Source organism: Ursus arctos, unplaced genomic scaffold, assembly GCF_023065955.2.
Source record: "Ursus arctos isolate Adak ecotype North America unplaced genomic scaffold, UrsArc2.0 scaffold_2, whole genome shotgun sequence".
NCBI lineage: Eukaryota > Metazoa > Chordata > Mammalia > Carnivora > Ursidae > Ursus > Ursus arctos.
The window spans coordinates 66,927,524-66,950,411 of NW_026622874.1; the positions used below are offsets into that span (position 1 = coordinate 66,927,524).

Here is a 22,888-nt window from a genome sequence, read left to right on the forward strand (position 1 = left end):
ATACACCATGACATCATCACAGAAGAGTTACTGACTCTCAGAACCTCACTTAGAAGGGGAGAGACACCTAAACAAGGCCCCCAGAGCCGTGCACTTCCCTGTGGCGCATCAGGGAGCAGAGTCCTCACCTTTTGATGAGTTTGATAGATTTGAAAGCTTCATCCATGTCTCCGACGGTGACGAAGAAGCTGAAGTGAAGCATGGCGTCCCGAGTGGGTTTATCGCAGTCCTCCAGCCCAACGAAGTCTCGTAGGGGTCTCCTGCCCACGCACGGGCACCCTGAGCCCACCTGGTCTTCTCCGTCTGCTTCTCCTGGCTGAACGACAAAGGCCACCATTGGTTGTCAGCTCCCAGAAAGTCTCAGGCCTTGAGAGCTGTGTCAGTGTCGGGTCTGTCTGCAGGCAGGCGAGGACGCCCAGCAACAGACCTGCCGAACGCAGCGCAAGTCTGTGGGCGTCTGAGGTCCCCGGAGCTGCTCACTAAAGCCACCTTCTCAACAGTTCTGAAATGACTATGCAGACGCCCATCTCCCAGGTCTGTTCTGCAGCCTAGAAAGAAGTATTACGACCCACACGGACTCTCAAGCTGGCACGAAGTCTTAAAATTAAGTGATGGCAATATGATTTCAGGTAGATTTTCCAAAACAGTAACTTGGATTAGTAGTGTGCCAGAGGAGGAGGGACCCTCCACTCTGCAGCCTGTGGTCAGAAGCACAGGACTGGGGATTGGAACCTGGGGTGAGGGCGGGGGGGGGGGGTCAGGTGGGGCTGAGCCCCTAATCTGTGGGACCCGACGCTGTCTCTGGGTGGACGGTGTCAGGACTGAGTTGGTCATGTCGAGCACAGAGCTGTAGACAAAGTGTCAAGTAACTACGCTGTACACCTGAAGCTAATACAACATCAGACGTCAACTGCACTTCAGTGTAAAAAAAAAAAAAAAAATTGAGTTGAATTGTCAGGCACCCAGATGATACCTGAGTGACAGCTGAGACCTGCGTGGTGCTGTGGGGGAACCCCTGGCCACGGTGGAATAGGGCCCAGGAATCCCGACCTCATCCCCGCTGCTGCTGCGTGACCCCTGCCTCTCTCTTCCTAGCAGCCCCCAACGCACTGCTCCCTCTGCCATTCATCTGCCATCCCCAACTTTAGGGGGCACATGACCTGGGCCTTGAAACACGGGTAGGGTTTGTCAGACCCAGGCATGGATGGCCAAGACCCTTCCATGCACAGAGCAGAGCATAAGCAAAGGACCCAGGGCAGTCCACCGTCTAGGTGGCTTGAATTTAGGGCTCGCCGAGGAGCACAGGCTGGGTCATGTCAGGAGGAGGCTGAATGCTGCAGAGCCTGCACTGAGTGGGAACGTCCAGAAAATGTGTGCACAGACCACAGGCAGAGGCCTGACTTTCATCAGGTCAGTTGTGTTGTGAATCTGATGCTGGGTTCCAATCAGAAGCTGGCCCACTGTGGTCACGCTTCGGAATTCTCACACAAACAGGAGAGCCTGTGGGTCACCTGCCACGTGCACTCGCTGCTGCCCTCGATTTGGAGGCTCATCTCTGTTCTGAGAGGAGGACACTGAGCTGGGACCTTGGGGGGTCAGACTCGCATCCACACCCTCAGGTGTGCAGGTGGGGAACCTCTGGACACTGTGCCGAGGGCCCTGAATACAGGTCAGTAATCTGAAGGGCATCTTTTCACCAAACACAATGCTTCACAGCTATTTGTTACAAACACTTCAGAGCTCAAATTAGTTCAGACTTCCTATATTGCCAATCCAGGTGAGCAAACTCCTTCGTGCATCACAAACATCAAGTGACAGGCTGCTCGTGCCACAGTCCCAGCAGGGACGAGGGCTCTCCTGCTCCCACCCGGGGGCTGCCGCGGCATCAGACTCCCCAGAAAGCCTGGTAACCGAGGCACGCCAGCAGGAAGCGTGCGGACAAGTGCAGCTCTGAATACATTACAACAGACCTTGGGAGCACAGCCAAGTCCGGGGGACAGATGCTGAGTGGGGAGTGGCACTCACAGCTGTGCTGCACGCACCTCCTTTCTGGGACAAGGAGGAAGGTGGGTGCACGGAGGCAGAAAGGAGAGGGGAAACAGGAGGCCCGTCAGTATACGGAGTAAACCACAGTCCGTGATGGGAAAGTAACGGGGAAACTCCACAGAAAGGACCTTAAACACCGTCACAACTTTTTGAGTTCTCAACTCGAGGAGAAATGAAAATGCCAAGGAGCACTAAGTAAGAATGAGGTCCAGAAGCAGCGTGACGGCACTGACAGTTTAAAATGAGGGAAGGAAGGAAGGCTGTGTGGACAGAGCTGCCGCGGCTCACAGCCTCGCCGCAGGACACTCACAGATGAAGGGGCTGTGGCAACGAGGAGGCCAAGCCCAGCGAAGGCAAAGAACTTACCCAAAAGAACCTAGCTGGGAGTATGCATGCGTGTCCTGCAAACAACCCCGTCTGTCAACACTAAACACACACATGTGCGTGCAACATGCCTCCCGAGAGGCCACATGCCAGCCTGTTCCCAGGGGCCACCTCTGGGGCTGGGACTGTGCAGGGCTGCACCGTCCTTGGCCCCTTAGACCAGGGATCCTGGACTCTCCGTGTCAGTGCCGCTCTGTCTTGATGGCAAAGCCAAGTCCTATGAGTTTCCTGACCCAGAAACCTCTTAACTGCTGGAGTTTCAGGGAACAGATGAGAGCGGATGGCTTGCCTCGCTTAACCAGAGGGGAGGCGTGGCACCCTGGAGGCTCCGGGAAACCCCTGCAGACCCCTGCCCAACAGGGGAGGAGGACCTGCAAACACGGCCCTGTGCTCATCAGGCTCCCACCTTTCTCGTGAAGTAATAATAAGGCACTTCGATCCCCAGAAGATTCTGGTAGGCGGGAGGCCGGGGGAAGCTGTCCTGGAGCAAGAAGCCGTGCTCCTCTGTCACGAAGAAGGAGAGAATCAGCACGTCCGCCTGTGAGAGAGGGAACAGTGCTGTTTCTAGGTCACCAATACCATTTTCTATTTGGCATCTAATTCCCATTTTCATGGTCAGGATGTTTATATACAACAGAGAAAAAAGGATGAATGTGTGAACACAGTCTTACACAGACCCTCCACCTCCCCCTTTTGGAAGGATGCACCTCATGCAGTCTGAAAGCTGCTAGACCCTTCTCACGGACGGATTTTCTTGCAGCAAAAACTAATCTTTCCCATCCCCGTTGGTGAATGAAACTAAAGAACTCTTATGTTTCAAAGTCTTTCTGTTCAGTTCCTTGACTCTGATTTAAAAATCAACAATAGCAGAGGGGTGTCTGGGAGGCTCAGTCGGTTGACAGTCCGACTGTTGATTTCGGCTCAGGTCACGATCTCAAGGTCGTGGGATCGAGCCCCGTGTGGGGCTCCACACTCAGTGGGGAGTCTGCTTGAGATTCTCTTTCCCTCTCTCTTCCCCTGCTCGCATGTTCACTCTCTAAAAATAAATAAATCTTTACAATAGTCAACAACAGCAGAAAGATTCTGTTCTCTACTTTCAAGGGAGAAGGGACACAGAGGCGAGAGGCCGGGCACGCTGTCGGGTCCCACTGCGTTTGGCCGGGAGCAGCAGCACCGTCCGCAGCACCTTCTGAATGGGAAGAGCAGGAGGCCGAGGCGGCCAGGGCCCTTCCTCGCTGTGTGACCTCCTGCAATTTCCCATCATCTCACGAGAGCCCTAAAGAGGTACCTCACCAGAGTGCCGGGAAGTGCCTTTCACTGGCGATCAGCAGGTGCCCTCCCCGCTTGCCTGGGGTCATTACCCTCTACCGTGAGAAAACTCTGTGCATGGCTGCTTCTCCGGTTCCAGTCACAGAGATGCCACCTCTGTGCGTTCTAACACTCAGTGTTTCAGAACCAAGAATCAGATTTGCTTCTGGAAGTTTCAGGGCATGGACACTGACTGCTGATAATCTTGGGCTCCCCGCTCTCACCACCCTGAGAGGGAACTTCCTTTGGCAAAGAAACAAGTTTGCTAGTGTAGGCGGCCTGGCTGTCCTTGCTGACTTACTGGGAACCCATTACAGATCCCTCCTGGAACAAGGTCATCACAGGGAGGTACAGCCAGACTCTGGGCTTTCCCAGGGAGCTCCAGACGTTCCGACAGCACATGTCTGGAAAGTGTTGGAGTCCTGGGCCCTACTGGGGGTGGCATGCCCTGCAGAGCCGGGGAGTCTGGTGAGGGTGGAGGGCAGGAACCAGGGCAAGGAGGCCAACACAGTGGGATTCAGCCTTGTTGGAGGGAAGAGCGAGAAGTCAGCTGACCCAGGCCCAGGACACGCCCCCACCACGGCTTAGCTTTGTTAACTGTTTCGGTAGTGGGCTCTAACCTGGAGAAAAATACATAGCACTTGGTGTAACAGGAAAACCAAAATAGGACAGTCTGAGTGAGACCAGACAGAGAGGGCTGTACCAACCCGGAAGGGAGACACAGGCCACATATCCTTGAGGCAGCACTCTGCTCCACAGGCACCAACCCCCTCTAACTTTCCCATAAACTGCGTCAGGAGGGTTGTGAACCTGCCGAGCCCCCATGACTAGATAGAAACGCGGCGCGGCCACAGTACCGTGGGGTCTGGGCTGTCCTCGGTGGGCGGCTTCTTGTCCCCAGGCTGCAGCTGGGCTCCCGGCACTTCCCGCACGGCCTCGCACACGAACAGCCTGGGCTCGCTCTGGTCCCAGAAATGGCTCACAGGAATGAGATCCATCAGTCTCTCATCCACAAAGCCATGGCTCCTGAAAGAGAAGGCCCGTCCCGAGTCCTGAGAACCGAGGGGAGCAGCTGTGCTCACAGCCTCTGGAAACGCGTGCCCGGGATCTGGGTCAGCATCAGCGGGCTGCCGGCTTTGGAGCCCCTTCCCACAGCACGCTGCAGCCATCTGACACTGTCAGATGGAAGCAAGCTGGTGACGGAGGCCCGGTGTGGTCTTGTCGGAGCGCGTGTGGTGCTCTGGCTCGGGAGACTCCAGTGAGGGCTCTGCCAGCACAAGCGGGCGGACCTGGTGTCCTGCCAGGACGAGGTGTGCGTTACGGGGCTGATGCGCTGCGGTGCTGCCGGCAGACAAGCTGGGTCTGGAGGCACAGGAAGGCTCAGATCTCAGAGAAAGACAGGTGTCAGAGGGGAGGCTGCGTGCGCACTGTCCCACTGCCACCGCAGAAGTGACAGGCTGGGCTGGATGTGGCTCAGAGGTGGAGGGAAAGCATGAGTCTAAGACACAATTCAAACAAGGAAAATGGGATGAGTCACAGATGAGGGGATTAAGGGAAAGGTCATCTGTAACGTTTCAGACCAGGCGACCAGGGAGAGCGACCACAGTGGACAAGAACAGTCCCTGGGGAATGAGGTTCAGGTGACGGCAAGAAATTCCGGAGACATTTGGAGCCCGAGAAGCAGAGTGAAGCTGGGGAGAAGTGAGGGTGGGGCCACTGGCAGCGGCCAGTTTAAGCCACCAGGGGAAAGAAGGTTCTGGAACAGGATTTGAGCTGGGTAGGGAGGTGGGGGCTGTCACAGAGCAGACAGAGCAGACGCCGGCAAGGCCAGCCGTGGGCTCTGCTGCGGTGCCCTTGGGGCAGGCGCTGGCCGCAGCGTCCACCCTGAGTCCTAAGCAGCACACGCGGCCCTTGGGTGTCACTTCCTGCAGAATCAAACGTGAGCCCTGAGTAGAGCAGGGGGAGCTCTCCCTGCAGGAGAAGGAGCCGCAAACACCGACTCCCTGAAAACCACCATTACTTCTCTAGAAGTGCGACATCGACCACCCGGATGCCCCCCCTTCCCAGGCGCTGATGCATCAGTCACCATGGGGCCCTGGCCACCACTGCTCTTCCAGAAGCCCGGTTCTGCCAGGTAATTCTGGGACCTCAGGGCTCAAATCCATCCCCTGCCCGGGTGTACTGGCTCTCTGGCCTGTTTTGAGCACCGGCAACTACTGGGGTCCCCGAGGCTTGAAAAGCTCAACTCAGCAACTGAGTATCAGTGTCAGTATTTTTTCAATGAAATCCTCCCAAACCACACTCTTACTTCTTGGTCTCTTGCCCATTAAAGGACAATGTCTCCCTCCGATCAATCTGTCCCGTCTTGAAGTCGAGGATGGTCACGGTGTCCATTTCCACGTCATAGAAGCAGATTCTGGAATCAGGGCTGTTGTCCGCCTAGGGGAAGAGAAAATGGAGCTCACGGTACCACCTGGCTGACAGACCATAGATTTGAGAACAAGAATCTGGTGTCCATGACCCGCTGGTCACTCTGGCATTCCTAACGTAGACATCAACTTACTTTCATCCCACTGAGACCACTGCTCAATCACTACTTTATAATTTCCAAGCACTGAAAACAAATTCTAACATGTCGTGAAGGCCCGACTCCAGCTGTCCAGCTGTGGTCAGTGCTGACTTGAGTGATGTCATCTTTGCTGAGGTGGACTGACCGTGGGGACACGGGGGAGTCTGGATCCCAATAAACCAGTTCTCACGCAGGTGACAAAAACAAGAGAAAGGAAACCAGGTTGGCTGCTGGAGCAACAAATGCCAAGAACTCGGGTAGACCGTTCGAGGCCTCACTCTAGGAGACAGAAGAACGCTAAGGCCCTAGGCCTTAGACAGAAGAAGATACCGTAAGCTTAAAAGCAGAAGGATCACAAAATCATCAATAGGTTTGAGTACCTATGAATATGCTTCTAGTCACCACAAACACCTTAGCAAAGGGAAAGACACACAACAGACCGGAGACGCATCAGCAACACCAAAGGCGAGCAGCCTCCTGCCCCAGACCCTCCTTTCCCAAGCACACTCCCCTCCCCCAGGGGAGTGCCGGTAGGGCTGGGGGGACAGCTGATTTTCACCGCAAGGTCCCTTGTGCTCTTGAACTTATTTTTTTTTGTCCTTTTCTCTGAGCATAGGCAAGAATCCCTGATGCAAGGAGACGTGTCCTCGTCCCTCAGTGTCACTGCACATTGGAGAAGCAGGCCTCTGGAGCTGGTTGTCACTATGCCGTCCGCACTCCTGCGGTGCATTCATCCCCAGAGGTGCTCTCCCCCTCTCCCCGCTGCATGCCTGCTTTTGTTCCTGTGCATGCGTGTCCTGGCACTGCCCTCCAGCTGCCTGGATCAGTGACCCAGGACTTCCCTGCATGCAGTGCTTGACCACCCTCCCCATGTCCCGTCTTGGTGCTCAGGCTGGCAGGGCTGCTCTTCTCCTCCCGAGGATCCCTATTCAGCCAGACTTCCTTCTGAGACTCAGGCTTGTCTTTACAGGCCCTCTTGTTGCCCTCAGATGCCTCAAACTCAACACTGGACGCCTCATCATCCCCACAAAGGCTCCTCACCACATTTCCCTTTCCACCTCCACACTGCTGCGGGGGGTAGAACCAGCCCCGGCCTGTCCGTGCCCACACCAGCCAATCCCAACCCTCAGGACGGCTGCGATGGGCACCAAGGGGACTTCCGCACATGCCCCACCACTGAGAAGCAATCTTAGAAAGTTGCTACATTATACTCCTGCCTCGTCTCTGCGCCAACGTTGGCGCCTGTGTGGTGGCCCACTGCCCGTGGCAGCCTTGGCCTCGCCCCTCTGCCACAGACAGCAGACCCTTGGCCAGGCCAGGCTCTGTCACCAGCTCGCACTCTGGGTGTCCCTGCCTGTGCCTCCCTGCTGCACGCTTGTCTGGCGGGTTCACAGCTCCTTGGGAGCCTCCTGACCAGCGGCTCGCCCAGCACCACCCGGCAGTTTGACTCATTCCTAGATGGGTGTCTGTTCATCCACACGGAGGGGCCGGGCTCTCCTGTTTAACCACCGGCCCGTGTCCACCGTGCCCAGAGAAGCGCCTGGCTCACGAAAGGCAACCAGTAACATAGTCACGAATGAACGGCTTCACGAGCAAACACCCACGGGCGGCAGGGCCCACTGTCTGCCGAGGACAGACGTGCCCACGTCAATGCCCTTCAGACCCTGCCCCCAGCTGTCGTCGCAGCCTTTATTTCTCTAAGCCAGAGCTCAGAGGTCCTTGCAAGCCCCTTGTGCCAAGATAGCACAGCTGGCTGACGAAAAGGGACAGAAGCAAGAAGAGGTGCAGAGCCCTGCACAGGAAGGACTGCAGTTTCAGAGGAATTAGGGACCGGGGACACGTGGGGGCTCAGGCCTCGTGGTGGAAGGGGAGGTGGGGCCGCAGAGCTGTGAGCGCAGATGGGCACAGCCCGAGAAGGACGGCGGTCCTGGGAGGGCGCCGCTGACCTCCACCCACCTTGCTGAGGAGGACGCTGATCTTGCTGCCGCTGGCGTTACACCTGAGCGAGGCCATGCCCGCTGTGCCCGGGATCAGCGCGGCCACGTTCTTGTCGTTGCAGTGCACCTTCGCCTCCCTGCAGGGGGACACAAGGGTCTCAGGGCAAAGCACAAGCCCGTCCCTCGGGCATTCACCCTCCCCATATGTGGGCAGCTCGCAGTCCCAGGACCGGCTCTCTGAGTGACTGGAAACTTTCATTCACACAACTTGGGGCTCCTTGAAGGCCCAGCCACGCTCACTCTGGGGGTCTGGACACCCCAGAAGGGCCAGCTCAGAACACAGGGCGAGCTTAAACCTTTAAATTTTTAAAAAAAAGATTTTATTTATTTATTTGACAGAGAGAGACGTGAGACAGGGAACACAAGCAGGGGGAGTGTGAGAGGAAGAAGCAGGCTTCCCGCTGAGCAGGGAGCCTGATGTGGGGCTTAATCCCAGCACCCTGGGATCACGCCCTGAGCCGAAGGCAGACGCTTAACGGCTGAGCCACCCAGACGACCCAAACCTTTAAAATTTTTAAATTGAGGGGCGCCTGGGTGACTCCGTTGGGCAAGCATCTGCCTTTGGCTCAGGTCATGATCCCAGGGTCCTGGGATCGAGGCCCGCGTCAGGCTCCCTGCTCCACGGAGAGCCTGCTTCTCCCCCCCCCCTCTCCTCCTGCTCGAGCTCTCTCTCTTGTTCTCACTCCCTGTCTCTCAAATAAATAAATGAAATCTCAAAAAAATAATAAAATAAACTTAAATTGAGGTATAATTGACAATAACATCATATTACCTTCAGATATAAACACAATGATCTAAGATTTGTCTGGGTGAATTTTTTTTAAAGATTTTATTTATTATTTATTTGAGAGAGAGACAGCAATAGTGAGAGAGAGCATGAGCGGGGGGAGAGAGCACAAGCAGGGAGGAGAGGGAGAAGCAGGGCTCCTGCCAAGCAGGGGCCCCATGTGGGGCTCAATCCCAGGACCCCGGGATCATGACCTAAGCCAAAGGGAGAAGCTTCACCCAGGCGCCCCTGTCTGGGTGAATATGTAAAGTTCCTAGGTTTACTAAACAAACACGAGTATGTGCCCCTCCCCCTACTCTTCTGACCTAAAAGCGGCTGCTCTGCGCGCAGCTTCTCCCGGTCCTTCCTGACAGAAGGGGCTGTTGTCACAGGGCTGCACCTGCGGAGAAACAAAAGCGCACCGAGGAGCCCCGCCTTAGCTGGTTCTAGCTTGGTGCTCTGAACAGTACTGGGTGGGCAGCGGTGGCTCATCTCGATTGTTCTCACTGAATTCCCACTTCCTCTGTGCTTCCCTCACATCCTCTGTCCCAGGAGCCCCTCCAGGCCCCACGTGACATTTCACGGTCCCATCTCCTTCGGCTCCTCTGGGCTGGGACAGTCTCTCAGACTCCAGGCTCGCGTGCACATCTCCTGTCTCAGTCCTGCAATTTCTCCAAGGAGCCTGGTCCTCCTGACGGAGAATGCTATGGAAACCCGCCTCTGGGCACCGGGCGTGCCTGCTGCCTCTTGGGGCCGCACAGAGCAAGGACACGCATGGGGACTAACTGCTGGACGTACGTGTGTCTCACCCGGCTATGTGTTAAGCTAAACATGACTTCCACTCAACCCATCACCATGCGGCTCCTTCTCGCCTCCTCCCTGCTTCTCCGTCACCTTCTCCCAACGGCGAAGTCCCAGCTCCCAAAACCTGCATTGGCTACTCAGTCCTTCACTTCTGCACACCCGAGCGCCGCCGTGGGCCGGTCACCCTGCGCCGTGTGGGGCGGCTCTGTGGACGGCAGGGCAGCACCATATGCGGGCCCCTGGGCAACAGTGTCAACACCCCACTGACCCCCAGAGGGCCCGGGTCAGCACCAGCGCTCCAGGAGGCTGTCCCACACATTTCTAGCATGCCTGCGTTGTTGTTTCACGTTCCGTATGCCAGCCTGGCACCTCTACAAGACTTCTTAATTCGCATGCATCTTGGGCTCGGTTTGTGCTATAAAGCTCTGCAGGCTCTGACAACCACAGGGCCTGTGTCTATCAAGCAGAAAATGTTACCACCTAAGAATTGCCCTATGCTCTATGTGCTCCACTGTCCTCCTGTTTGCTCCCACCCCAGCACACAAAGATTAAGAATTTATGCCAAACGGGCGCCTGGGTGGTCCAGTCGGTTAAGCATCCAACTCTTGATTTCAGCTCAGGCCGTGATCTCAGGGTCCTGGGATGGAGCCCTGCATGGGGCTCCACACTCAACATGGAGTCTGCTTGGGATTCACTCTCTCCCTCACTCTCTGTCCCTCCCCCATTTGCTCTCTCATTCTTTCTCTAATAAATAAATATTTTTTAAAAAGGATTTATGCCAAAACATAAGGCATTACAAAAAATTCAGTGGAGGGCGCCTGGGTGGCTCAGTCAGTTAAGTGTCTGCCTTTGGCTCAGGTCATGATCTCAGGGTCCTGGGATCAAGTCCCACATTGGGCTTCTTGCTCAGTGAGGAGTCTGTTTCTCCCTCTGCCTGCAATCCCCCTGTTTGTGCGCTCTCTTTCTCTAATAAATAGAATCTTGAAAAAAAAATTCAGTAGAATGAAAAAAATTCAGTGGAATGAAACAGGAACATGAAGAGGTTTCTGGCTCCTATCCATTTTCCACACATCATACTGTCTCCCAATTTTCACATGTGCACAGGCATCCATCACTTTAGTGCATGTCCAAGATGCTGTGTTTTTTAGCAAACTGAAGGTCTGTGGGAACCTGCGTTGGGCAAGTCTAGCAGCGCCATTTTCCAGCAGCATTTGCTCATTTGGCATCTGTCACATTTTGTTATTTTTGCATTAGCTCAAATATGTTCATTATTGTTGTATTTGTTATGGTGACCTGTGGTCAGTGCTTACAATGTGCTGAAAGTTCACATGATGGTTGGCACTGTTTAGCAAAAAAGGACTTTTTAATTAAGGCATGGACATTTTCTGGACACAGTGTTACTGTATCTTTAATAGACTGCAGTAGAGCATAAACGTAACTTTTACATGTACCGGGAAACCAAAAATCCATCTGACTCATTTTACTGCGAGAGTTGCTCTACCACTGTGGTCTGAAACCAAACCCACAGTATCTCCAAGGTAGGCCTGTACTTTTATTTAGATAGAAATTGTACCTTCGGGAAAGATCAAAGCTTTTAAAATGAGCCAGGTCTGTCCCCACAACCAGGAAATTTCCACAGACATCAAAGAAGCATGGATTCCCCTCTGCCTCGGAGAACGGTAAGAGCTGTTTCACGGTCCCCTGAGGAAAAGAAAAGAATGAGGATTAAGGAAAGCAGCCTGTGCAGCCTTTCACTTGTTATTGAACATTACTCACAGGTAATCCTGTGCACACTAAGCAGACACTGAGTGTTTCCAATGGCCCAGTGTGCGCCCAGCACCTCCCAGATTCTAACGCTACATGGGGAAGACTCAGGGGTGTCTGGTGCTCACAGCTGGGAATTTCCCAGGATAAGGGCCACAGTGGTGTCTTCTGTTCTATTACTGAAGGGGACTTCTGGTCACTGCCCAAGGGCGGGGCGGGCTGCCAGGACGACCAACCACTGATCAGAGGGCTCAACTTTCAGTCCTACCCTAACCTCCAGGAAGGGGACAGGGCCCCCGTCCCCAGGTTGAATCAATCGCCAAAGGCCAATGACTTCGTCAATCTGACTATGCAATGAAGCTCCATAAAAACCCAAAAGGACTGGGTTCGGAGCGCTTCCAGGTAGCTGACCACCTGGAGGTGTGGGGGGAATGGTGCCCAGAGAGGACTCTGTGCCCTCCCCAGACCTCGCCCTGGGCATCTCCTCGTCTGACTGTCGATTCGTCTCCTTTACCCACCCTTCAGTAAACCAGTAACACGAGCTGCGCTAGCCAACTGGAAGAGCCCAAGGACGAGGGACCCTCCACTGTGCAGCCTGTGGTCAGAAGCACAGGACTGGGGACTGGCGTCTGGGGTGGGGGCAGGGCTGAGCCCCTCACCTGTGGGGCTGACGCTGTCCCTGGGTGGACGGTGTCACAACTGAACTCAGTTGTGGGCACCCCGTGGTATCTGAGGAACCCCAGCTGCCAGCATGCTGGAACCGGCTCTGGGAACCTAAAAGACTCCCTCTGTAACCACCTGCCATTCAACTGCTCACCACCCCCCAACCACCGCCTCTTCTTTCCCTCTGCTCTGCCTCTCAGCTGCCCCGCTCCAGGTCTCCAGACCTTACTGCTGGCCCCTCTTAACTGACCTCACTGTTGGCCAGCTCCCCTAGACTTTCCCACTAGACAGACACAAAAGTTATCTTGTAGGAGAAAATAATACAAAACCAAGAAACAAGCCAGAATGCTTGTGACCGTCACTCCGGGCTTCACGACCCCCACTGTCTTCGAGGTGAGGGCCCTCCTGCCACATTTCCCACTGCTTCCATTTCCACCAGCATTAGAACCAGCCCCTTCCTCAGCTCTGGCCTGTAAATGAGCCCCCCATGGGGTGCCCCTCCGTCACTGCCCCAAATGGCATAAGGCACTGGGGTGAGTGGGGCTCCACCTTCTGCCTGGAGAGAAGTCCCGTTAGAGAGCTGGAAGGTACATAGCAGCCGTCTGGTGTCATCTCAGAGGAGCAACAAAAACCGCAGTTTGTGTGTCTACGTCCTCGAGAGCTCCCCGCGGGGAGAAGGGTCTGGAGAGATGCAGTCCAGGCTTCCAAATCCCAAGTCAGTGTAGGCTGCTGTACACATGCTGGCATTATATCACTAGTTACCAGGGACGCATGTTCCTTTTAGTTAAAAAATTAACAAGAAGACTTAACTCCAGGCCCTCTGTTGTCAGAGACCCACAAGGCCAGGCAACCCAGATCCTTAGTCGCCACCATGTTTCCTAGTATACCTTTCACCTGTTCCCAGCAGGCCATTCTCCCCTTCCCACTATGCCCTTCACCCTTTCCCAGCAGGCTGTTCTTCCTTTCCTAGCATGTCTTTCCTGCTTTCTCAGCACGTTGATAGCCCTGTGAAAATTAATAAAGAAAATCTCCTTTAAAAATGAAGGGGACGGCCAGCAGGGGGCGCTCTCAGCACTACCCCTCCTGGTCAATACAGACCCAAGGGGAAGAGAGGTCCCCTGCAGGTGGACGCTGCGGTACCACTCCAAGCAGGAAGAAGGCAGCATTCTTCCTCCCCCAGCAGCAGCCCTGCCGATGAGAAGCCCCCATACTTAGAACTCCCGGTTTACTCCAATGGGCTTTCCGTTGACAACAGCCCTCGCACGGTGCCACTCTCCTCCTCAGTTTCACCTGATACTGGCCGAATCCACCGTGCACCTCTCATCAAGATTCAAACAGATCCGTCAGAAGCTCTTCCCAGAACAATACGCTCTAAGTAAAGATGGCCTTCAAGACATGGGACCCATACTAGACGACAGGCTCAGGGCCTCATTATCCCCTGCACCAGGCCCTACTGTAACAGCCCCGTTTTACCTGGTAGAAAAGCCAGTGGTTGGGGATGGAGGTCTGCTGAGGACACGTGAGCAGTAACTAACACCGCACCCTCAGCACCCACTGTTCCCAGCCCTCCCACACTAACAGCCATCCCAACAAAATCCCCCCCGCGGTGGACCTCTGCAGTGCGTCGTCAGTATTCCAGTTGATGAGGATAGCCAGTACTGCCCCAACGTTTCTCAGCGTCCGTCTCTTCACAAACCTTAAAAGCCAATTTGGATGATACAAAGCTTTTCGCAGACTCTAGGTTGTGACAACACGGGAAGGATTTGCTCTGCTCCTGCTGCTCAAACCTCTTCACAGGAGACAACATCCACTTGTTAAGACTTTTGGTCTAAAAGAGACAAGTCTCCAAAGAAGAACTGCAGTTTGCTCAAGCTCAGATGCTTGGGGCACCTGATCTCAGAACAAGGGCTACGGCCAGAACAGACGAAACCCGTCACGACTGCTGAACGCTGCCAGATCACCCTTTGACTCCCCGTGACAATGTACAGGACACTCCTCTAACCAATGCTCGTGTTCATGGCTTAGTGATGGTTCGTATTTAAAGGAAGAAAATGGCAAATACTGTGCTGGGTCTGCTGTTGCAACTTCCTGTGAAGTCATCGAGGCAGCACCCCTACTGCTGGTGACTTCAGCCCAACAGGCTGCTACGTGCCCATACGGGGCTTATATCTCAGCCGGGGTAAAACTGTAAACATTTATAGTGACTGTCAGTAGGCCTTTGGGTAGCCCATGATTTGGGGATGTTAAGAAATCAACAGTTTCCTTAGCTCCAATGAGGATAAAATTTAAGATGGCTCCTATGTCCAAAATTAATTAGATGCCATGCTTTTTTTTTTTAAGAGAGAGAGAGAGTGAGGAGAGCAGCAGAGGGAGAGAGAGAATCTTCAAGCAGATTCTGCGCTAAGCGCAGAGCCCAACATGGGGCTTGATGCCTCCACCCTCGGATCATCACCTGAGCTGGACGCTTAACCGACTGAGCCACCCAGGTGCCCCTAGATGCCACACTTTTGCCCTCAGCTCTGCTATTATTAAGGTTCCTGGGCATTCAAGACTTGACTCTCTGGAGGCCAAAGGAAACCACAGAACTATTATTTCCACCAAAAATGCTGCTGTCAAGGAGACTGATAGCTAGACCTCTGTCATTTTCCAAAGGGATGTTCTTTCAAATGACAATTTGGAAAAACTGACCAGAGATGCCCAACAGCTGGCTCCAGAAAAGAAGGACAATGGTGAAACTCTAACAATTACGAGTTTGATAAAAAGAGAACTCTGGGTGGGACCAAATAATGATCTGGCCCTACCAGAAATTCCAAAGCCCCACTACTTACCACCATATATGTGTTAAACCACTGGTTTACTGACAGAATGATAGTGTTCATGAACAAACACTGGCGAGGAATATTAATGGGCCACAAAACGTGTCCACCTCACTTGTCCCGCCTATTGAAAGTATAATCCAGAGAAACCTGTTCATACCGATGGATTTTATAAAACTTCCCCATCCATGGATATAAATGTTTTGGTCACAATCTGTATGTTTTCTCACTGGACTGAAGTTTTCCCTTGCAAACAGACCACTGCTTCTTCTGTGGCTAAAATCCTGTTAGCAAACTCCACCCCTACCTGGGAACCCCTCTTAAACTGCACAGTGATGAGCGAACCCATTTTATCGGGGGGGTGCTCCAGTGAGTCTGTTCTGCTTGGCTGGTTCTCCAGCAATCATTGTGCAAACCACTCTCAATCAGGCTTCGCTGAACTCACTAGCGGCACGACTGAGACTCAGCTGGTAAAACGTGTAGAGACCCTCCAAATGTCTGAATCTACAGCACCGCTGCTGCTGGCCCTGAATTTCAGATCCACCCGCTGGGAAGGCACAGGCTCTCCCGCTTTGAGTTAGTCACAAGACGTTCCAATGCACTTGGCCCCCACCTCCTCGACCCACAGCAGACAAAGGGAGATGCACTTCAATATTGTAAAGGCTCGATTGCCTCTATTGAAAATAACCATGCTTTGGGGCGCCTGGGTAGCGCAGTCGTTAAAGCGTCTACCTGCGGCTCAGGGCATGATCCCGGCGTTCCGGGATCGAGTCCCACATCGGGCTCCTCCGCTGGGAGCCTGCTTCTTCCTCTCACTCACCTGCTGTGTTCCCTCTCTCGCTGGCTGTCTCTCTGTCACATAAATAAATAAAATCTTAAAAAAAAAAAAAAAAAAAAAAAGAAAATAACCATGCTTCGGTAGCACAATCTTTCCACAGTTGCTCCTGGGAGACAACAACTTTAGATCAACCTTGCAACATGGAGATTTTGTCCGTTAGAAAAGATGCCTCCAGAAAGATTCTCTTCATCCTCACTGGAAAGGTTCTTATCAGCTACTGGTCACCAACCTTTGTGCTGCCAAACTACAGGGAATAGAGTTTTGGATTCACAGGACACATCTACAGAGAGCAGCAAGCCCTGACTGGCCCCGCACGCCCTCTGGTGACCTGAAGGTACAGATTTCCTGGGACTGAAGCAGATGACATCTGACGAGACTGCTTTCCCCAGATGTCCAGCCCAGGCCTGTGTGCCTTTTCCTCACTGCTGTTGCTGCTTCTCTCTTTCGTGGAGAGAGATGCTCTTGTCCGCATTTCCCAAGCCCTTGAGAAAGAGAGAACCTCTCCTGCCTATGGCCTTTCAGTAACAGCCTCATTACTATTCTGCGATAAAGTCATCTTTCACTTGTTTTTCCTGAAGGGTTAGAAGGTTCAGAATTTACAAGAGTCTTTCTTTCATCTGAACTACCAACCAAAGTCATGGTGTCTGAATTCACAACTTTATATGCTGTATTATTGAGAACGCATCTGGTTCCACACACTTCTTTTGAAATAACAATACTGTTTTAAGACATCTTTGAAGTTTTGCTGTTTTGCAAAGAGTTCGCCATCTGTTGCTTCCTTGCACTGGATCTTTGCAAATGCACGCGGGGAGTTCTTTCCGCGTGCTCTTGCCGTCTCCGCCTTTCTGCTCGCACGGCTGCTTTCAGCGGAGATTTTAGGAGGCATACACGACTCCGGGCTAGCTTTCACAGGCAGACCCCTTCTCCTCTACGTTGGAATAAGTGCCAATACATATTTCAGTTGGCTACTTTCACACCTGGTTCTGGTCCATCATACGATTCGGCATTATCATGTTATTATTTTCTTTCATTATTTTAAGGTTTGTATTTTGTTACCTCTTCAAACTTTTTAAAAAAATGATGTACCCATTATGGAGATGCTCTCTAATACTAACAACGTTGGAAAGATACAAATTTTAGGCTGGAGTAGCTGAGATTTTTCTCTCTCCTGACCTTCGTTGTTACTCAAATGTGGCCCTAAGTGGTTTGCATCTAGCTACGCACTTCGCCTCCAAAGTAGGACATGACAACATGGGAAAGTCCTTCCTGGCACCGAGGGACAACACCACTAAATATGGAAAACGTGACTTGACCAGTGATGCTTTCAAAGAAAGATCTTGATCAAAAAGGAGAAATGTGAAACTTAACAGGGAAACCTCATTTAGAAAATGGAGCCAGGATGCCAGCAGGGGGCGCGCTCAGCACCACCAGGCCTGGTTGGTCGCCGACCCAGTGGGCAGAGAGACCCAGCATGCAAGTGGACATTACAGTTGGCTCTTGAACAACAGGGGTTTGAGCTGTGTTGTCCATTTACACACTTATACATAGTTTTTTTTAGGATACAGTACAGTACTGTAAAGGCATTTTCTCTTCCCTGTGACTTTATTTTCTTTCCTCCAGTTTGGTTCATTGTCAGAATACAGTATAAAATACATATTATGTACAAAAAACATGTTAACCAACTGTACTACTGGTAAAGATTCCAGTTGCCAGTTTTTTGGGGAGTCCAGTTGTATGTGGATTTTTGACTGCATGGGGGGTCAGCACCCCTAGCTTCCAAGTTGTTCAAGGGTCACCTGTGCTACCCCAGCAGGAGGAAGGGAGGGTTCCTCCTCCCCCAGCAATAGCCCAGCCAATGAGAAGCCACTACACTTGCAGCTCCCAGCTTACTCCAATGGACGTTCTGTTTGCAACAGCCTATCTGCCCCCACAGAAGAGCCTCCTCTCCTGGGTCCTGCAAGCGCCATGGTTTTGCTGTAGCTTGCTTGTCCCAGACTACAATTCTGTTCTATTCCCAGAGAAACCCATTTTTGCTGGTAAAACAACCGGCAGTTTTATATTTAAGGTTAATAGCCCTTTCCCGACGGGTTGTTCACCCCACCCCTGGGGCCCTTCAGCAGGGCCTACGGCTCACCTTGCTCACAGAGATGGGCCCTTCACCAGTCATTAACACGGCCCCTCCCAGCCTCGGCTGGACGTCTGCAGCAGATGTCCCCGACGAGTGTCGGCAGCAGCAGGCTCTGGCCTCCTTCTCTCCAGCTCCCCTCCCACCTCGAATAGGCCGAGGACCTCAAGGGGCCAGCAGCCTACCCCTGTGCCCCACCCCGGCACCTTCCCCCAGGAGGCCACTTCCCCACATCAGGCCTCTATCCAGGGCCTCCCCCAGTGGCACGTCGTACCCACCGGGAGGCCCATCAGGAAGAACTCCACAGGAGCCGCTTTGGGAACTGAGCAGCATGTGAGCTACAAGGACACTGCGCATACGGACGGCGGCCTCCACAAACCGAACACGGGCTCCTAGCAAACACCTCAGACACAGACAAAGCGGTCGCACTAAGAGCTGAAACCAGGGCCGTGAAGGTGTTCCCCACCTTGACACAGAGCCCTGCTGCATGTACTGGGTTGAGTGGTGGCCCCCAGAAGATACATCCACCTGGAACTTGTGAAGATGTAATTAAGGGTCTCAAGGGGAGACCATTCTGGATTAGGGTGGCCCTAAATCCAAGGACAAGTGTTCTTATGATACAGAAAACAAGACACAGGCACAAGGAGAAGGCCAGGTTAGGACAGACGCAGACATGGAGTGATGCCTCTGCAGGCCAAGGAGCCAAGGTGCGCCGGAGCCACCAGAGGCTGGAGAGCACGGGCTGGACGTTCCCTCGGAACCTCAGAAGGAGCAGCCCCCCCCCCCCCCCCCCCGCTCCCGGCCCACACCTGGACTTTGGACTTCTAGTCTCCTAAACTGCGAGAAAATACATTTCTGTTGCTTGAAGCCACCCAATCTGTGGTACTTGGTTACGGCAGGAAACTAACACACCCCGTCAGCCCCCAGGTTCCTGTGCGTCAGGCATGCCGGCAGGCAGGGGCCTCCTACTCACACCACCAGGGGGGAACGAGGCTGCGCTCGAGCTGGGCACCTGCAAGGCCAGCGCTGCCCCCCTCCCAGACTCACCCGCAGACACACACAGGGAAAGGCCTCTCCGGAACTGATGGACACTGAAGATGGACATTAACTCCAGCACACCTGCCCTCCCCTTTCCCAGCCCGAACGCTCAGGGTCCAGCAATCCAGTCCTCATCACTGTGCGAGGCCCTGGCCCGCCTCCCGATCCCACAAGTGCTGGTGGTCGGTGCACCGGCTAGCCCAGAGTCCAGCGTGACAAGCAAGCTCCTGGTGGGGGACTGTGATCTGGCTGCGTGAACAGTAAGCGGCTCTGGCTCGATTTAGAGATGGCCTCTCAAACGGTTTTAGTGGCTTTTATCTTCAAGCCCACTTGCTCCAGAGCAGTGATTTACCTGCCAGGTTCGAACCTGAACTCGGTTTGGCTCCACGGTGTACACGTTTTCCTCATGCATGGCTACCACCGGAGACTCACACAGGAAGGTTCCTAGGACGAGAGAGGGACATAATGCGGCAGTGGCCCATCTCTTCACACGTGCGTGCTCAGAGAGCATCATGAGGACCAAGTTTTCTGCGTCCTGTAGATGAGGAGAACGAGGCCCTGAGGCACAGGGACAGTGTGCAGACCCGGGGCTGGTGTAGGGACGCTGGCCCAAGCTCCCCGCCCCACTCACGAGCCATGGCCTCTCCCGTCTGACTAGCAGTAGGGCCGCGGCAGCAGGGCTTCTGTGGTCTGTGCGGCACCAGCATTTAGGCAGGCGTGTGCTGCTCTTAGGTGGAGCTCTGGGGGCCACTGGCCCTAGTCTCTGTCTCTAGACGGGTTCTTACTAGCCAGGGAGATGATCACACACGTGACAGGAGACACCCCCCAGCACCTGCTGTGCTGTCCTGAGGGGACAAGAAGTTCATCCTTGCTCCTGGGGGTCCACGTGGGAGGAGAAAACATTAATTACAGGCATGATACAAGGCAGAGCAGGAAAAGTGTGGCAAGAAGAGTTTAGGCAATGATGTGTTAAAGGAGAAAAGGAGGGAGGGGATGGGGAGAGGGGTGACCGCCAGTGGAGAAACGCCCCCAGGGAGGCAAGAGCTTCTCCGACAAACCCATGGCAGGGAGCCCCCTGGAGCACATGGTGACCACTCCTGTGGGGTCAGCATGGGTGAACGGAAGAACTGTGCAGAAGGATTGCTGGCCAAGGGGCATTTCCGGGGGTCGTGACGGTAGGCTGCTTGTGACCCCTGGAGCTATCCGGTTCTGGTCCCTGGAACCTGTGAATGCTAGTATATGCCCACAGACAGGAAGGTCTTGAGGTGGGGAGATTATCCTGGTTTATTCAGGTGGGCCCTGAATGCGAGTGCAAGTGCCCACAAGGAGGAGGTGGGATTCCGACAGGAGCAGGGTGACGATGGAGGAAGACACGGAGCGATGCACCCCGGCCAAAGACAGCCAGCAGCCACCAAACACTGACAGACGCGAGAAGCTGACTTCCCAAGCTCGGGAGGTGGAGCGGCCTGTCGATGCCTCGATCTGGCCTAGGGAGCAGGAGTTTGGACTTCTCACCTCCACAGCTGTGAGAGAGTAAATGTCTGTCTGGTTTGTGGTCACTGATCTGACAGCCCCCCGCCACTCCCACAGGAGTGTGCTGAAGAGTGAGGGTCACGGCGGCCCACTGGGATGGGAGGTGGAGGCTGACGGAGCACCTCTCATGGCCTGTCCTCAAATTTCCAGACAGGCTGGCCTTGGTCCAGATGCCATGGGGCTCACTGCTCTGCCTGGTCTGGAACCAGTTCAGAAGCCGGGTGTGTAGTAACCCCCTTCCCTGGCAAACACTGTGGGGGTTTATGCTCCTTTAGCCTTATTTCCCTGCCATTTCATTGTCCCAGCACCCGGGAGGGCTTCTCGGCCACCCTGACTGGCTTCCGTAGGGTGATGCCTAGCAGCACAGGGCCGGACCACAGGAATAAGGACAGATACAACGGGTTCCCTGTGGCCCTCTGCCAGCCCCCTGCCCACACCACAGGCACCAAAACCCCCGTTAGATGGTCAGAAGATAAAGCAGAGTGCTGTGAGCCCCACCTGGGGGACGAGACTCCCACCTGCATTCCGTAACGTGGCTCCAGAAGGCTCAAAGACCACCACCTGCTTTCCGTTCCAGACAGCAATGGCATCCTAAAAAGAATCATGGAAATTAAAAAGCAACCTGCAACCTGCACCCCTTACCACCCTGAATGACCCAGACAACTGGTCTTTGGTCAACCCCAGACCACCCTCACAGTCACCTTGGTGGCGAACACCCCGCTGATGTGCATGTCTGTGCGCAGGCTGTGCGTCACCCCCGTGGACAGGAAGGACACGCTGAGTAAGCTTGGGGACATCTGCACCACGGCCACTTGCTGGTGGAAGTGGGAGGACATGGCCTGCTCACTGAGGATCACCACGGAGCTGATACTGTTCACCGCCAGGAGGCTCTTCCGGGAACCCCACTTCGTTCATGCAGAGACAGAGACAGAAGTGTGAACTAAGAGAAGGGAGGTGCTGGCAGGAAAGTGTGATGCCTACAAGGATGCATCAACCATTTTCTAGCACTGTTTCTTCTCGTTGTGTTAATTGATTTAAAAACTGATAAGCATAAAATATGCACTTTATAGAAACTTCCAACATACTGACACCCAAGTTGTAATGCAACGGGCAGATGCTTCTATGTCTGTTCTGACTGGTTGTTAACTTAGGGATGTTTATTTTTTATCAACGGAGAGCAAGTCGACACGAGGCGTTAAATTATCCGACTCCCCTCTGGTGATGAGAAATGCCACTTTCATAATTTCATATTAAACTTCCAAATCTGTCTCAGTCTGCCCTGGGATTTCCTACTCCATTCCACTGACGTGTTTATCCATTCCTGAGTAAGCATGTGCCGTTTTAATTGCTATATTTTGAGATATGCTCTGGTTTGTGATGCAGAAATGTTCTGATTCTCCATACATTTTTTCCTCAGCATGTGTCCTCCCAGAGGAGTTTATTTTGTTGACTTTTCCCAGGGGAAAAAAAAAAAAGGTCATGACTTTTACTGGACGTACATGTAATCTGCACATTTACTCGGGAAGAAATAACACATAACACCGAGCTCCTCTTAAGGAACATACGTATGTGTCACCGTGTACTTGGCCTTTGTTTTACGTCCTTTAGCAACATTAGCACGGCTCTTCCTATTACTTCAAATCTGAGAAAGTTGTACTTTCTCTGGAGATCTGATAATATTCTATGCTATTTTTCGCAATTTATTTTGACCTAATTAAGATATTTAACTCACTAATTCATCCAGAAGCTATTTTTACTTATGGCCCGAGAGAAGGGTGTCAAGGTAGTCGCCACAGCGCTCTACGGTACCCTCAATGATTTACTAGGGACGTCTTCCTTCCAAGACTCAGGGAGATTAAGTAGATTCTGTCTGAGGACCACACACAGCAGGTCTGAGAGGGAGGCTCCCGGACAGCCGGGGAGCAGCCCTGAGGCGGGAACAGGCAGAACCAGAGAAAAGTATGAGGAAACAGCCATCGAGTGCTCTAGAAATCGGCCGTGAGCAAATGAACAACACTTATTCAGGAAAATCTGCTAAATCTGGTAAGAACAGCAGTGTCTGCGGCACCTGAGCCTCTCGACTGCCTCCCTCCTGCCTCCCAGCTCAGTGTGTGGTGCTTCCCCTGGGCAGGCGCGGCCAAGAGGTCGGCTCACCGTCCAGTGCCTGGTTAGGGCTATAGCGTCTCGTTCCCCCAACTCCACGTGACGAGAGGTGGGGTCTCTCAGGCTCACGGGTG

General features: G+C 53.5%; 1 protein-coding gene and 1 long non-coding RNA gene across 7 annotated transcripts in view; one reads left to right on the plus strand and one right to left on the minus strand.

Annotated features, from left to right (window-relative positions):
• IFT140 (intraflagellar transport 140) overlaps window positions 1-22,888 on the minus strand; it is a 78,583-nt gene that overhangs the window by 34,856 nt on the left and 20,839 nt on the right. For all 6 annotated transcript variants that reach the window (XM_026484913.4, XM_026484914.4, XM_026484916.4 and 3 more), the window contains 9 exons: window positions 21,353-21,556; window positions 21,170-21,242; window positions 19,471-19,562; window positions 11,448-11,575; window positions 8,264-8,381; window positions 6,047-6,177; window positions 4,596-4,764; window positions 2,837-2,968; window positions 129-316 (listed from right to left, as the gene is read on the minus strand). In XM_026484913.4, the coding sequence (XP_026340698.3) occupies window positions 129-316; window positions 2,837-2,968; window positions 4,596-4,764; window positions 6,047-6,177; window positions 8,264-8,381; window positions 11,448-11,575; window positions 19,471-19,562; window positions 21,170-21,242; window positions 21,353-21,556 (1,235 nt within the window). The remainder of the gene's footprint in view (window positions 1-128; window positions 317-2,836; window positions 2,969-4,595; window positions 4,765-6,046; window positions 6,178-8,263; window positions 8,382-11,447; window positions 11,576-19,470; window positions 19,563-21,169; window positions 21,243-21,352; window positions 21,557-22,888) is intronic.
• Window positions 6,928-8,786, plus strand: LOC130544195 (uncharacterized). Its single transcript, XR_008960276.1, has 2 exons — window positions 6,928-7,049; window positions 7,278-8,786. It is a non-coding gene; the product is annotated as an uncharacterized LOC130544195 (long non-coding RNA).